Source organism: Gymnodraco acuticeps, unplaced genomic scaffold, assembly GCF_902827175.1.
Source record: "Gymnodraco acuticeps unplaced genomic scaffold, fGymAcu1.1, whole genome shotgun sequence".
In the NCBI taxonomy this organism is placed as follows: domain Eukaryota; kingdom Metazoa; phylum Chordata; class Actinopteri; order Perciformes; family Bathydraconidae; genus Gymnodraco; species Gymnodraco acuticeps.
This window is the reverse complement of record NW_022991340.1, coordinates 340856-357409: the sequence shown is the minus strand read 5'-3', so window position 1 is coordinate 357409 and position 16554 is coordinate 340856. Positions and strand designations below refer to the sequence as shown.

Genomic DNA, 16554 nt, shown 5'->3' with positions numbered 1-16554 from the left:
ATGCTAATAACAACAGATCGCCACTGGGCTTAACTTAAGACACAGCCACGCAAACACTGCGGCATGTGTACGGCTCCTTATGGGTACTGCAATATTTGAAGTGCTGGAGCGTCGTTCCGATGCTCTCCGTCAGCACTACCACGTTACGCTCGTGTTGTGTTCAAGGAACCTGTCCTTGGCCAGGAGAAACAGGCACTCGCTTGTTTAATTCGTTTGCGGTCTATATCTCTTAAATGTTTTTTGAGTTGTCCCCCCCCAAAACGAAAACTCTTCGGTTCTCCACGAATTACACAAGTCACCCAAATCAGCGTTAAAAAAGCGGGAGACGCCGAAAAGCGACTAATTTGCATGCATGATCCTGACCTTGCTGAAGAGAATGGACATGAAGTAGTAGTCGATTAGGAAGGTCTCTGAGAAGTGTGGATAGTCGAATCGGAAGAACAGTGTGGTGAAGCACAGCGTGACGTACTGCTGCGACGGGGCGCAGAACGACGAGCGCATCAGCTTCATGCCGGCAACTGAGATGAAGAGAGCTCGACTGCTGGGGGGATGAGAGAGGGAGAGAGGGGAAATCAGAACACGTATGCTACAGTTTAACTGAAAAATGGAACCACCATTACATAGACTGACATCTATACAACACAGACTGGTGTACAAGGTGAAGATGGGAAGGAAAAAGGAAACAAGAGAGAGAATGTATTTTAGTTTTATCTTGTGCTTTCGAGCACAACCTGCAGGAAGTGATACACCCGTGTGCTGGTACAGCGTCTCAACTCGTTTTGATGTTCTAGCACACAGACAGAGAACAGCACATATCCCCGCGGAGCAGAGATGGAAAGGTATGATGAATGGGTTTGAACAAGTTTGCAGACAGAATGTGGAAAGGCTTACTAGATGTCCAGCTCTTTGTGGTTCTGGCCCACAGCTCGAGCTTCTGTCGTCAGGGAGTTAAGCACCACAGCTGGGTAGATGACATATTTCTCCACACACTGAAGCCAGGCATACAGCTTCTCAAACCACATCAACTGGGCAGCATCTGGGACAGAGCAAAACACACATTACCTACTTCACCTAATGCTGTGCGTCTATTGCATCTCTTACAATTATAATTCAGCTACTTAGTATTATTGATATTACTGATCTGTGAGCTATTCGGAATATTCAGCTGTTTTTATAGTTTCAAGATAATGACTCAGCAATCTATGAAGCTCCCCGACAGACAATTGAGGTTAGGTGTTTTTTTTATATAGAAATCTTGCTGTTTTTCATTTACTCCATGCAGCTTTTTCCTGTGGGGATACTTTGAGTTCCGACTGATCATATAGTAGGGTTTCTTCTTACACTTTTAAGATAGTTCCCTCTGCTTCTTTCTGTGTATGTGAATAAGAGAGCAATCAGACACTGACCTCGGACTTCAAACTGACTGTACTCTCTGGAGCGGAGCACAGGGTGAGCCAGGCAGAACCACGGCAGCTGCTTGCGGAGCTGAGGCAGGAGATAGTGAGTAATGAAGCCTACCACTCCTGCCAGGATGTACAAGACAACGCTAAGAGCCGGCTGTGGATCAAAATCAAAAGAGGTGAATTAGCAGGAGAAGATCAAAGATGCGTTAACTTTTTTCACAAAAAGAAGAAATGTGTATTAAGTATAGGATCATGAATTCTGCTCAAACTCACTTGAAGAGCGATGAACACTGTGCTGGCACTGATGGCGAAGGTGATCACAGCCATGAGGAGACACATGACGAGGTCTGAATGAAGAATCTCTTTCTACAAAGAGACAGTGAGAAGGCACAGGTCTGTAAGAACAGACAGTGAAACTATCCAACTGCAGTGTGTGTGTGTGTGTGTGTGCAGGCGAGTGAGCGCTGATCTTTACCACAGAGTTACGCAGCTTCTCAGGAAGAGGGTCCTTGATCTCCTCAGGGGGCTCTTCTGGGGTTCGGTTCTCCAGCTCAGGGAATAATTTAGACCGGACTAGTGACCTGATATAAGAGGGAAAAACATACAAAAAGCAACTGTGAGAAAAGCTGAGGTGTAGGGTCAAAGTCAAAGTGAAAGCAGGCACATTTCTGTGTGTAGGACACTCAAAGCATATGTGACCTGCTCCATCGAAATCAGTCACATTGACCCGAAGACACATTTTGAGTTGTATACACTGCTGGAAAGAGGAGATTCCTAGCTTTCTAATGATATCAGGATTGTTTTTGTACTCCAAATATTAAGCAAAATATGTCACATTATATCATGACTGTCACCGAGTCATCATTTTGAGAAAAAGGCCTTCAAAGTTTCCTCTTCTCTGGAATCCATCGATCTGATTGATTATAAGCGGCTAGCAAATTATCAAAGGAGAATGGAGGGAAGATATTTTCGTTTGGATTACTGGTCTGGAGGAAGCTCGAGTGTGTGTGTGTGTGTGTGTGTATACGTGTTTGTGTAATTTTGCGTTTGTGTGTATTGTGTTTGTTTCCCGGGGAAAACCCTCACGAGAAACACCGGCTGTTGTTACGCCTGCTGTGACGTCAAGTTGCTCTGTTCTCCGCTTGTAATTATGCCGAAGCTTCAAAGTTGTCTGAATCATCAATCAATCATCTGAATTTGCCGAAACAAGTTTAATATTCTGAAAGCCAAGACTTTGTTTAATTGAAATCAGATGAAAACAAACTGCCCCGGATCCTGCCGTGTTATTTATGATTACTATACGCCTTGCATTCATAATGTCAGCCGGAGGGAGGGGCGCTGCGGAACAGCAGAGTGGTGAGTGAGAGCCGTCTTCTTCCCTTTACAAGCTTCAGAAATGTATTTATCGTGTGATTTTGGAAATAAAAGTTTCATATTCTGAAAGCCAAGACTTTGTTTATTTAAAATCAAACAAAACACCCGAACAACTAGTTTTTTTTACGCAAATCCACGTTTATTTTTAAATGAGCCGTTGCGACTTCCGACTGATTTCGATAGAACGGGTCACATATTATATAGTACTTGTAGATATATGTTGGAAATTCCACAAAAAAATGAAATTCAAAGCCATGGGTTAAAATGTCTTAAAACAAAAACAGGTTTGACGTAAATATATGACTCTTAAAGCTAGGGTAGGTAAGAATGGAGAAACCAGCTCGAGTGTTGAAAATACACAACCGGAAAAAATCTGCTACTTCCTTACAGAGCCCCTCCTCCAACACACACAAACGCGCACATGACCAATGAGGGCACGAGATAAGTTTGTGCACAGATGGAAGGCTGACAGGCAGGTCGGCCATCCAGTTATTTTAGCCGGCCCGGCTGAAATGATTGGTCGTGCTTTTTACAGCGCCACGGCTTCCACAGATGAAATTTTTGTATGTATTTTTTGTCAAAGCATTTAATATATTCATTGCTATCGGGATTTTAAGAGCATTGCATGGAATATAACAAAAAGTGTTTCTGAAGTGAATTACCTACTCCACCTTTAATATAACTTTTTAGCAATGTGTGTCAAAAATGTATATACTGAATTTCATTTTTGGGTTAGTAGAATCTTTAGAAGTTGACTTTCTAATTTACTCCGCTACAGGTACTTTGAAACGTTTAATCATGGATGTATAACTTACATTTGTATAATAGCTTAGGACATGGACAATGTGAAACACAAAGTACTGACCAGAGGAGGGTGGGGTCGCTGCTTTGGCGGCTGAGGTGGTAAGATAGGGCCAGGAGCAGGCCACAAAACACAGAGAACAGTACTGGCACATGGGCGTCCCCCCAGGGTGCCTGATGAAAACAAGTAAACAAAACAATATTAAAAAGAGAATTGTTTTCATCAATTCCCTCTAAGATCAGAGTCTCTCTCTCAAAAAAAAAGACTTCCACTTACATTGATAGCACCGAGGCAAAATCCATAGAGCAGAGCAGCCCCCAGCAGGCTGCGCATGAGGCTGAACAGAGAGGAGAGGGGGCTGGTAGTGGCTGAGGAGAGACAAAGAGAAGATCAGGTTAATCCCTGACACAACATATGTGCCGTTTCTAAACTGACAGTCTTAGGATTTCAGTTATACGTCTCATCATCTTCCTGTCTGTCTATTCATGTTCTTACCAGTTCCACCAAAAATGTGCATGTCAATCTGCTCCAGCAGACACATCACAAACGTGTTGACCTGAGGCAGCAACCCAAACAGGAAAATGACCGGGAAACACAAGGCAAACACTGTAGGACAAAGAAAGGAACACATTAAAAAAGATAAGGAGAAAAAGGTTAAGGTGCTGAAGCGAACCCAGAAAACTACTATTCTATAATTGTAAAGGTTTCTATAAAGCGGTGTCAATGGGTGATGGGCAATGATTTTGCTCCTGTGGGTATTGTCCCCAGTACATGACCGTTACATGTATGATATGTGTGTAATGTGTATTTGTAAAGCGCTTTGAGCATCTGGAAAAGCGCTATAATAAATGTATTATTATTATCCATGCATCAATGGCTAATCTCCAATCAAAGTGCCACTCCAAACATCACATAGACATGTTCAAGGTGTTAGTCTTACGAAGTATTCATGTTTAAAACTAACCAATGAGCATGTCCCTGATGCAGAGCAGGAAGTGTGCAGAGAAGAAGGTGACTCCGTAGAGAGAGAAGGGTTGCAGGTTGCCAAAGCGCCCTGATTGGTCAAAGATCCAGATCAGCACACAGCACAGGCAGAAGTAGACCGGCCGACTGTACACGATGATCCAGTTATGGCCCTGTCAAACATCAGATAACAAGGTGAGTCACAAACAGGAAGATGACATTTCTTGATTAGTTTGTTCTTTATGTACATTCTAGCAGATCAAAAGGTGTAACCAATACTCACATGCATGGGAGAAGCTGCATCTGGTTGTACGCTCTGGAACAAAGAGGCAGAGAGATTAAGCTTTACAGATTTCAGATGTTGCATTACAGAAAACAACAGAAGCAAAAACCAAACGGGTTTACTGTATAGCGTACAGCAGGGCTATTCAAATCCGGCCCGGGGTGATATTTTCTGGCCCTTTGAGTATAATGTTAAAAAGTAATCCAATTGTATTTTTATTTAAAGGTTTCTTTTTGGGCCAGAGTGCCTTTATTCCAGAGAGGGTGTTAAATTGAGAGATAGAGGGGAAGACATTGCCTGAAAACGTTGGCGGGCTCGGGTTTCGAACCCACCTACTAGCTACTGTAGTGACAAACTAGGGCTGTGCAATTAATCGTATTTTAATCGCGATTACGATTATGGCTTGCGACGATTAGGAAAACAGCATAATTGACAAAATACGATTATTTTGCTGGGTGCGCTTTCGCCCCTCCCTAAAAGCCCACTCGGCCACGTGGGAGTGACATGTGTTGTGAGTGTTCAGCGCAAGCGAAGATGTCAGAACAAGAGCAGCAACTAGTTAAAAAGAAGGGTCGCGGGGAGATTCCCAGTCGATCGCGAGATGTGTCTAAAAATAGAACAACAATATTCTGTTTTATCGTTAATGTCCTGTAACATAATGTTCCCGTGCCAGAATAATGCACTTGAACGCATCAAAGCTTTGTGATTGGCCGGCCTCACCCCATGTGTCCGGGCGTGGCTGGTGAGCAGTGCACTATTTCGCTGACGTTGTCCGTGTCAACAGGAGTGACAGTCCGCACACACACAAGACCGCAATTATGGCAGAAGCAAAAAAGCCCAAAATATATAATTTTCACTCCGAGTGGGAGGATGATTATTTTTGTATCTATTCCAATTCAAAGTCCATCTGTCTCATCTGCAATGCGAGCGTGGCTTTATCGAAGAAGGGTAATTTAGGAGCGGCATTTCAAAACAGTGCACAAACGCTACGAGACGGAATTCCCTCCTAATTCTGCCCTACGCTCCAAAAGGGGAGGGGCCTGAAAGGACAGCTAAATGCACAGCAGTCCATTTTCACCAGGCCCAACAACAAGAGCAAGGCTGCTACCAGAGCATCTTATCGTGTCAGGCACGTTCTTGCGAAACACATGAAGTCTTTCGAAGACGGCGAAGTTATGAAAGAAGCTTTCCTGGAGGCTGCGACGCGCTTTTGGGGGACAGTAAAAATAACAGCAGCATTTCAACAGGTTTTTGATATAATAAAAACTAAATTTAGATACCGTTATTAATCTGCTGTAAGTTTTAGTTTGTTTGAATTTATTCATGATAATTATTGTACAAAATGGTATACGAATGCAAACATTAAGATCTGTTCTGTTTAAATTGATTATAGTCTATCAGTTCAGAAACTAGTGTTGCTTGCATCCTATTTTAAAGGCATTTATTTGTATACTCTAATAAAATGCAACAAAAAATGGGTTTGATTCTATTAATGTTGTCTTTTTTATTGCACTGTTGCTGCAGCAGATTACTGTGTAGCTTCAGATCTGAGTTGTCTTATTAGTAAGCCTAATGTATACTTTTGTAGCAACACTATTTTTATATAATGGCAAAGAAAGGGTTCTTCAGAGTCTTTTCTTTTTTTCCTGTGTCATATGTGGCAGCACTGCCACAAGTTCCTCTTCAGAGAGGGTCTTCAGTACAGGTGGCAATATTGTCTCCTGCCTGCGCTCATCTCTGAAACCAGACCATGTAAACAGGCTGGTATTTCTTGCAAAAAATCTTTAAGAGATGACATGAGCAGCCCTACCAGCATTTGCCATGGTGGCCTAAACATTTTTATTTGGTCTTAAATTGTAGTTCAACATTTATTTCCTGTTACTTCTGGACCATGACAGTTGGCCAGCCTTCAACGTTTAACTGAGTGGAATATGTTGAATATGTTTTACCAAAATGTTGGCTATATGTTAAGGAGTTTTCAGTAGGTTGTGACAGTGCACTGCAACATATTTGATTTCATTTATTTTGGTCTAATTTATTTTTATTTATCATATTAATATATGTTTAGTATGGTTTTGGAAGTGCGCTCCAACACATTTATTGATCTTGTTTATTGGTAAAATAGTATTTGTTTTAAAGTTCAATAAATGGTCAATGAATAATCGTCAAAATAATCGTGATATCAATTATTGACCAAATAATCGTGATTATGATTTTTGCCATAATCGCACAGCCCTATGACAAACTGTCATTTATTGCATCTCTGCGTGAATGATTAGATAATTTCACCTAAATTACATCAAATGAAATGATGTTTATGGTTAAATTAGCTTCACATGTAGGCCTACTGAGTTCTGAACATGCCATTTAGATCTATAAAGTGATAAATGTTGTTTGTTTTGTCTATTGTAGTATTTATTGTATCTGAAGCTCTTAATATGATTGCTCATATTTCAAGCCATCTTTTTCCCGCCCCCTTGCTTTGTATCATTTTCATCAACCGGCCCCATTCCAAACTAATTGAATAGCCCTGGTGTACAGTATTAAAACAAAATGTGGCTTAATTACTGTATGGAAAAGATCAAATGATTTTATTGTTGAAAGATGAGTAGACATGGAATTGCTCAAACCTATTGGAGCAATCGTTTACATGTTGTGGCTACTATAAATCATCTTATGAATGAAGTAACACCACATTTGTTTGTTAATTATCTTTGCAGTCATATAGTTGGACTACATTACATGTCACTTGTTAGACGCTTTTATCCAAAGCGACTCACATACTCAATACTATGGGCAATCCCCACAGGAGCAATCTGGGGTGACTACAAACCTATTGTCACGGTCAAAGGACGCAAACCCAACTTAAAAAGGGTCCGTGTTTTATTTAGGGTCTTTGTAGAGTTGTTTGTAGATCAACATTGTAATCAGTAGTAAAGAAACCCAGGGGACAAAAGAACCATCCGGAAAAGTAATTGGATGAGTCAAAGAAATGCCAGAAATAATGTACCTTCAGTAAAGAGTACTGGCAGCTGGCAATGACCAGGCAGAACTGGAAGACCCAGATGTCCCTGAAAAAGCCCTGGAACAGCAGTAGGAACCCTAAGAAGGCCACCAGACTGGCCAGCACCACAGCAAACACGTTCTCTGCCACACGCCGGTTCCTGGGAAGAGAATGCAAAGAAATCAATAAGCTTTGACAACGCTATTTCACAGCTATCTAGATTTAGAAAATATCACAGTATTAGATAAAGCAAGTTAACAACTGGACATGAAACACTTCATTGAATAATATAAGCTTAAGAGCGACAGACCAAACTAAATGTCATCTCTCCTCCACTCCAACAGTTTGCGTACCTGTCCAACAACGCCAGGAGAGCTAATCGGTCGTATCGAACCCTCAGCCACTTTCTGGGCAGCACCCAGAAGCGATAGTACTGTTTGGGTTTGGCTTTCTCCTCAATCATTAGAGTGTTTTCCTGGGACTCTTGTAGGGACTCATGATCCAGATCAAACTAGTGATGAGGTGAGACATTAGTGAACAACAAGGAACATCTGTGATAGTTTGCTCTGATGTAGAGAGTCCCGACTTATCCACATGACAATTTTTCCATTGAATAATCTGCTGCATGAAACATTTATAGACTGCTAACCTCAGGCATTTCCAGAGGCACCCTGCGCACCTGCATGCCCTGTAACACCACAGGTCTGGGCTGGAGCATGGACAGGGCTGGAGCCCCTTCCTGGACCTCAGTGGAGGTGAAGCTTGACGACTGGGACTGTCTCTCCCTCTCTCTCTCCCTCTCTCTCTCCCTCTCCCTGCAATATTAAGGCATTCATTATGGCTTTTATTCACAATTAGTTTGAAAGCAAATGGAGTGCCACAGTGACGCGTCCTAAAACCCGGAAGTAAGTTAGCATTTTACCACTTCCGGTTCCTTCGCCAAAAAGCAGTGCAATCTCTCCATAGGATTTTGGAAAATAGCTGGAAATAAGGTCTGTGGTCGAGACACATTGAAGAGACGGATCACGTTTTGTTCTACGACATTAAATCCATCAGCAGTGACCCCACTGGTGATTTCTGAAGAGTTTACGTGTCTGAAAAACGATGGTTGTTAACAAGTGGCTGAATAGGACTACAGAAGTTGTCGAGGACGTTGTACGTCATTACGCCGAACACGTAAACACTCCTCTAAGTGTGTTTGCCCTGTTCTGCTTGAAAGCAAGAACCTGCCTCCTGCAGACTGTTCAAACAAACGCTTCAACTTGAACCATTTAGAATCTGTAGTTTTGAATATGGATCTTAAGTTGCCGTGACGTTGAAGCCCTGCTGTAGTTCGTTTATAGCATGACATTAGCATTTTGCTTCTGGCGACTAGATTTATGATTAGAAAATGATAAAAGTAGGGTAGACATGTGGATATTATCCGGCTGAACAAAACGTGATCCGTCTCTTAAATGTGTTTCAACCACAGACCTTATTTCAGCTATTTTCCAAAATCCTGTGAGAAATTGCATTGCTTTTCATTGTGTTTTTGTCGAAGGAACCGGAAGGAGTTTACTTCCGGGTTTTAGGACACGTCACTGTGGCACTCTATAGAAGGCAAAACTAGTAATAACTTACTGGACTGGGTCCTCATAACCACCTCCAGCTGGTCCAAATGTGTAGGACCTCTTCACTCCTGTTACAAAAAAAGACAGAAAGCTGTAATTTTCCAAAGACACATTTACAGACGATACATTTGTCCAGATTTGAGAGAGTTCCCAATCTTCTCATTTTCCTATGACTCACCACCTTCGTCGTAGAAATAGTGCACGGCCCCCTCTGTTGTGTCGTCGAAGGTGGAGGCCTCATGGATGCCGCTGCGGGGCAGTAGGAGTGAGGAGGCGAACTGTAAGGCTGAGGGAAGAGTGCGGGTCCGCGAATGAGAGGAGGTCCGAGCCCGCTGGAGGTCCTGAAGGCTACAGGAACAAAAGCATGGGTTGAATATTAGTGTCTAACATTAAATTGAATATTTAATAAGTCTTGCCAAGTAGTTTAAATTAATATTTTAAAACCAAAACTTGCTGGGGATATTATTTTTTTGACAAATTCCACACAGTAGTAAATTCAACTACGATTACATCCATCAGCTTTAATCTTGTAGATAGATTTGAATACTGCAATGTGTAGGTAAGGCATCAGCTATAACCCTCACTTGTCCTTGACTCACCTGGGAGGGGATCCCATGGTGGAGGGGGGCGGTGTAGGGTTGCTCCCAGCATTGTGTCTCCTGCGGATGGCCTGGGTCCTCTTCACACTGCTGACTGAGTCGTGTTTACCCCCATCCTCCGGACCCATGGCTGGAGAAGGGTTATCAGTTACATCAATGCAAAGGTTTATGTGACAGTTTCAACGCACAGTTCACAAGATCATTAACACTGGAATCTACTTTTGCAATTGTAACATTTGTATTTTAAAAGTATAGTGTATAACCTTTTCTAAGTAAACATATACTTCTGCGCCATGTATAGTGGTTCAGTAACCGCTGTATAGTTAGATGATAGCTTGCTACATTAGAAGCATTTCATTACAAGCACTCTTGTAAAACTAGCAGTTCACTGGCTAGCAATAAATGCCTTAATACTAAAAATGGTTGAACATAGTTTTTATAATCTTGCAACACAACGTGATTTGTTTGCCTTTTCTTATCTTATTTATTTGCCCTTAGCCAATATATTTTATCATATGTCAGAAAATAAATATTTGAAGGTTTATCAAGATCTGGCATCCGATGCAAATAAGAAAACTGCACTACAGGAAAACACTAGTGTTTTTGTTGTGTCTTGTTTCTCCTTATGGAGTATAAATGGACGAGCATGTGTTGTGCCATACTGTGTTTCAGAAGAACAATAAATGATCCTTTGACATGGAAAACATCCCAGGATTCTACCTTCACGCTATAGAACACAAGCACAGTGTGGACAGTGATCATAAGTTCACAATAACTCACCTCCTCCCACAGCTCCTTCTTCTACTAGCTCTTCAGCCCTCCAGCCCATCTGGTTACCCGTCCACGAGCCTCCGAGAGAATCTAGCCGATGATGATGGTGGTGATGGTGATGATGATGAGTTCCAGGAAAGCCGTCAGTATGGATGGCGTGGGCTTCCAGATCAGACTTAGAGATGGTGAGAGTGCGAGGTGCAGGGGTGGAGGGCATTGTAAGCAGAGTAGAAGGCAAAGCCACAGTGTTGTTCTGGCCTCCACCTGCCCCATCCATACTGAGCACCCTGGCATGAGTCTTAGCACTAGCAGTGCTAGAAGAGCGCTGAGCAGCACGAGAATGCGAGGGGCCAGCAGTTTCAGGTAAATCCCCCTCCCTCGGAGTGGGCAGTTGAGTAGCAGCGGGGGATGTAACGCCAGTGTTAGCGAGGTCCGGGGAGTAGCAGGAGGTAGAGGAACTTGAGTCGTCATCATCGTCGTCGTCGTCATCGTCGTCATCAGAGCTGTACCGGCGCTGAGAGCCCAGGCTGGAACCAGCGCTCATGTCGCTGCCGTCGTCCTCGTCGCTGGAATCCTCAAACAAACTTTCACTGTAAGCCTTGGCCCCCAGTCGGCTGCGCACTGGGATGTAATCTCTGTGTTGACTATGATTGTGGTGACGCCTGTAAGAGCCGCAGTCGAAACTACTACTTCCTGCTCCGGCTCGCCTGCGTGGAGCTTTCCTTCGGCCAGGCCTGTGCCCCACACTACTGCCGCTGGCCCGCAGCAGCTTCAAGTCTTTGGGGCGCACAACCTGCTGGGCTTGCAGAGCAGACTGGTCAGACAGTAAAAAGGGGGTCGAGGATATGGGCAGAGCAGGCTCAGAACAAACTAGACCCAGGGCCAGCCCTGAGGCCACTGAATTGGCCTGCCGAGGAGGGGGAAGAGGAGGAACAGTGATATTTCTGTCTAAATCACAAACCTCTGAGTGGCCACTACTCGAAGGGGAAGAGTTCTGGAGAGGCCGGTGGTGTGCAATATCACAGGGTACTGGGGACAAATCCTCTCCTTCAACAAGCGTCCTGTCTAGCCCCTGGCTGTGGGAGAATTCTTTGGAAGGCGAGCGCAGCAGCACACTATCAGACAGATTATCAGTATCACTGCCACCCTGTCCTCCTGGATCGTCTGAGGGTTTTGGGAATTTGGAGCCTATTGCTGGTGCTGAGGCATAAGCCTGTCCGTCTGCAGGCCGGCTGAATGAAGGACTTTCCAGCTGAGTGGAATCAGTCTTTTCACTGCGGTAACTGCTAACCGTGCTTAGCGTCTCTCGATCTGTGGTGGCTCCGCCCGCACTGAAACAGCTGTCTGTGGACCCGGCAGCCAGAGCCACTCCACTGCGGCTGCCCGGGTGCTCGGTGCCAGGTGCAAACGCCACGGGGTCAAGGCCCAAACCCAGCAGATTTTCACTCAGCTCCTCACTTAAGCTGCTCTTTATGAGGGGGCTGAGGGGAGTATGCCCCAGGCTCTCAGATTCAGCAGAGGGCCCGAGGGGAGAATAAGCCCCCAACCCATTGTCCTCAGGACTCTGTAAAGACAGTTGTTCTGGTAACTCCTTCAGTTCCTGCAACTGTTCTCTCTCGCCTCCATCTTCTTGACTGGAGGGTGAAGGGGGGATAGACAAGCAGACTCCAGGTTCAAAGCCACCAGACACCCCCATGAGTCCGGGGAAATCTCCTCCAAGAGCAGCAGCAATGCAGGACTGAACCACACTGGGGGCCCCTGTACAGTAAAACAGATACAAATCAGATTCATATGCACTAACAAAGACCAACAACTGCTTTTTGTGTTGTTTTCCTATACACTTGCATGTATGCTAGGGCTGTACCCGAATATCCGAATATTCGTTCGTTGGAGTACTATTCGGGTTTCAATTTCGTTATTCGGATATCCGTTTTGTTTGTTTTTTTCCCCCTAATTGAATTTATTGAAATCTCCAATATCAACGTAAGAGCTTGTGCCTCTTTGGGGGGTGCCAACACTTAACCATAAATGTTATCGTTTACTTTCTCCGTCTTTATATGTAGATATTACTTTTCTCCGTTAATCTCCGCCACGTTGTTTCCAAAGCAACAACAACTTCCTGTCAACTGCGCTAACTCTCCTTCAAAATAAAAGCATGTCCATAAATAGGAAGCCAAGCGAAATTACACTTAAGACATATACAACTGCAACGAAAGTAACAAACACAATGCGATATCCTTTTCAATTTCAAAGAACACAAATTGGCAGGATTAGACAGTGTTGACTGTGTATGATGCTGGTTTCTGCTCCCTTAATATTGTAACTTACTAATGGTGTCCTGAGACCTCTGGCGTAAGATCTCCCGGTGAGCTGACGTAACAATCATATTATTGCTTCCTTGCTCCCGCATCAACTCTTTGATATCTGATGTAAAAGGAAAAAAGTCAATCCAAAATGGTGCACATTCATCACAGGTTAAATTCACTTAGATCTGGAGCTTAGGTTTACGTGTGTAAGCCCATAATTAGATTCATTTAGATGCAGTATGAAAACATAAGACCACACATATTTACCCTTAGTGCCCCCTGTATCCTCCAGCTGGGGTAAAAACTCCTGAATTTTAAGGACAATTTAAAAAACAAACAAAAATAACGGGTTAGTGAACTCAAATTAACTAATATGTACATATATCAATAAAGGACATGAGAACAGTTCTGAATATATTTGCACAGCAGACTGGCAGGGGAAATGACTGAATTACTATTTGAGGTAGGGCTGTGCGATTATGGCAAAAATCATAGTCACGATTATTTGGTCAATAATTGATATCACGATTATTTTGACGATTATTCATTGACCATTTATTGAACTTTAAAACAAATAATATTTTACCAATAAACAAGATCAATAAATGTGTTGGAGCGCACTTCCAAAACCATACTAAACATATATTAATATGATAAATAAAAATAAATTAGACCAAAATAAATGAAATCAAATATGATGCAGTGCACTGTCACAACCTACTGAAAACTCCTTAACATATAGCCAACATTTTGGTAAAACATATTCAACATATTCCACTCAGTTAAACGTTGAAGGCTGGCCAACCGTCATGGTCCAGAAGTAACAGGAAATAAATGTTGAACTACAATTTAAGACCAAATAAAAATGTTTTGGCCACCATGGCAAATGCTGGTAGGGCTGCGCATGTCATCTCTTAAAGATTTTTTGTAAGAAACACCAGCCTGTTTACATGGTCTGGTTTCAGAGATGAGCGCAGGCAGGTGACAATATTGCCACCTGTACTGAAGACCCTCTCTGAAGAGGAACTTGTGGCAGTGCTGCCACATATGACACAGGAAAAAAAGAAAAGACTCTGAAGAACCCTTTCTTTGTCATTATATAAAAATAGTGTTGCTACAAAAGTATACATTAGGCTTACTAATAAGACAACTCAGATCTGAAGCTACACAGTAATCTGCTGCAACAGTGCAATAAAAAAGACAACATTAATAGAATCAAACCCATTTTTTGTTGCATTTTATTAGAGTATAAAAAGAAATGCCTTTTAAAATAGGATGCAAGCAACACTAGTTTCTGAACTGATAGACTATAATCAATTTAAACAGAACAGATCTTAATGTTTGCATTCTTATACCATTTTGTACAATAATTATCATGAATAAATTCAAACAAACTAAAACTTACAGCAGATTAATAACGGTATCTAAATTGAGTTTTTATTATATCAAAAACCTGTTGAAATGCTGCTGTTATTTTTACTGTCCCACAAAAGCGCGTCGCAGCCTCCAGGAATGCTTCGTTCACAACTTCGCCGTCTTCGAAAGACTTCATGTGTTTCGCAAGAACGTGACTGGCACGATAAGATGCTCTGGTAGCAGCCTTGCTCTTGTTGTTGGGCCTGGTGGAAATGGACTGCTGTGCATTTAGCTGCCCTTTCAGGCCCCTCCCCTTTTGGAGCGTAGGGCAGAATCAGGAGGGAATTCCGTCTCGTAGCGTTTGTGCACTGTTTTGAAATGCCGCTCCTAAATTACCCTTCTTCGGTAAAGCCACGCTCGCATTGCAAATGAGACAGATGGACTTTGAATTGGAATAGATACAAAAATAATGATCCTCCCACTCGGAGTGAGAATTATATATTTTGGGCTTTTTTGCTTCTGTCATAATTGCGGTCTTGTGTGTGTGCGGACTGTCACTCCTGTTGACACGGACAACGTCAGCGAACTAGTGCACTGCTCACCAGCCACGCCCGGACACATGGGGTGAGGCCGGCCAATCACAAAGCTTTGATGCGTTCAAGTGCATTATTCTGGCACGGGAACATTATGTTACAGGACATTAACGATAAAAACAGAATATTGTTGTTCTATTTTTAGACACATCTCGCGATCGACTGGGAATCTCCCCGTGACCCTTCTTTTTAACTAGTTGCTGCTCTTGTTCTGACATCTTCGCTTGCGCTGAACACTCACAACACATGTCACTCCCACGTGGCCGAGTGGGCTTTTAGGGAGGGGCGAAAGCGCACCCAGCAAAATAATCGTATTTTGTCAATTATGCTGTTTTCCTAATCGTCGCAAGCCATAATCGTAATCGCGATTAAAATACGATTAATTGCACAGCCCTAATTTGAGGCATAGTATATTTATGAAGTCAAGAAAAATAAGTACATTCCAATTAGTAGGATTGGAGATATTATGGAAGGAGATAAATGAAGACTGTTCATATTGTTTGCTGTTATAAAATATTGTGATCCTCACCGACACCTGGTTCAATCCATACAGAGAGTGCTGGGAGCTACAGCGCACAGGGGGTGTCGAGTTGACCTTCCGAAACACAGTCATCTCCACACCAACATGACTATCCCTGTTACACATACAGACAATTGAAAGGACGTAGCATGTCAGAGCATTGGGATTTAATAAGTGTTCACGAAAATGAGTCAGAAAACATCTTACCTGCGGTGATTCCCATCATGAGCACCTGAACCTTCATCTCCTTCTTCTGTCTTTGGCGCTTCTGCTGTGAGTGAGGCATGCTTCTTCTCTACAATCTCTCCAAGGTCGAACATAGTATGAAGCCTGAAGTTCACCACCTTAATGGCCGTGAAAAAGACTGCCAGTACCGCAGAGTACACGCCTGCCACCACCAAGCTAGGAGGAAGAGCCTGAGAGGGAGAGGAAAAGCAAAAATAAAAGTAACTGAGACATTCATTTGACAGCAGCTGGCAAACAGTAAAGTCCACATTTATAAAAGAAAATGTCTATTGCTAATTTCAAATAGGAAGTTGGACAGCTTGATTATAATAACATTACACTTCTTGAGAAGCTAGAAATTAGTTGTTCAAATATTTCAGACGTTAGATTATTTACCAATACAATTGAATAGTATTTAACCCCGTTGTAAAAAACGGTCCTACTTGTAAATATTTGACCTTTACTAATGGCCACTCCTAAGCAGCAACTATGCAACACAATATGTTAGGCCAATGTCAAACAAATCCACATTGCTTAAAACACTTCAACATAGGAGAACTAGGGTGATAATGTTTGCACACAGTGTCAGTTGTGAATTTGCATAAACTCATGCATTCTTCCCTGGTAAACATTGTATGACCTACCTACTGCTGTTTTGCATACACATGGTTTTATAGCAACAACAACAAGATGATGTGATGCATTCACTTTCATTGTAGCTTATAATAACTAGGTTAAACTGCGG

The 16554-nt window shown here is 42.7% G+C and overlaps 1 protein-coding gene across 1 annotated transcript in view; it reads right to left on the bottom strand.

Moving 5' to 3' along the window:
- The window catches only part of LOC117562672 (pecanex-like protein 3), a 28325-nt gene that overhangs the window by 9529 nt on the left and 2242 nt on the right, over nucleotides 1-16554 (bottom strand). Inside the window, 21 exon segments of the mRNA XM_034240528.1 lie at nucleotides 364-541; nucleotides 892-1036; nucleotides 1407-1557; nucleotides 1677-1769; nucleotides 1879-1984; nucleotides 3643-3752; nucleotides 3856-3947; nucleotides 4075-4185; nucleotides 4544-4715; nucleotides 4826-4858; nucleotides 7836-7989; nucleotides 8183-8340; nucleotides 8479-8644; nucleotides 9450-9507; nucleotides 9618-9787; nucleotides 10039-10168; nucleotides 10819-12567; nucleotides 13138-13233; nucleotides 13383-13422; nucleotides 15594-15699; nucleotides 15792-16000. Coding sequence (XP_034096419.1) covers nucleotides 364-541; nucleotides 892-1036; nucleotides 1407-1557; nucleotides 1677-1769; nucleotides 1879-1984; nucleotides 3643-3752; nucleotides 3856-3947; nucleotides 4075-4185; nucleotides 4544-4715; nucleotides 4826-4858; nucleotides 7836-7989; nucleotides 8183-8340; nucleotides 8479-8644; nucleotides 9450-9507; nucleotides 9618-9787; nucleotides 10039-10168; nucleotides 10819-12567; nucleotides 13138-13233; nucleotides 13383-13422; nucleotides 15594-15699; nucleotides 15792-16000 — 4227 coding nt within the window.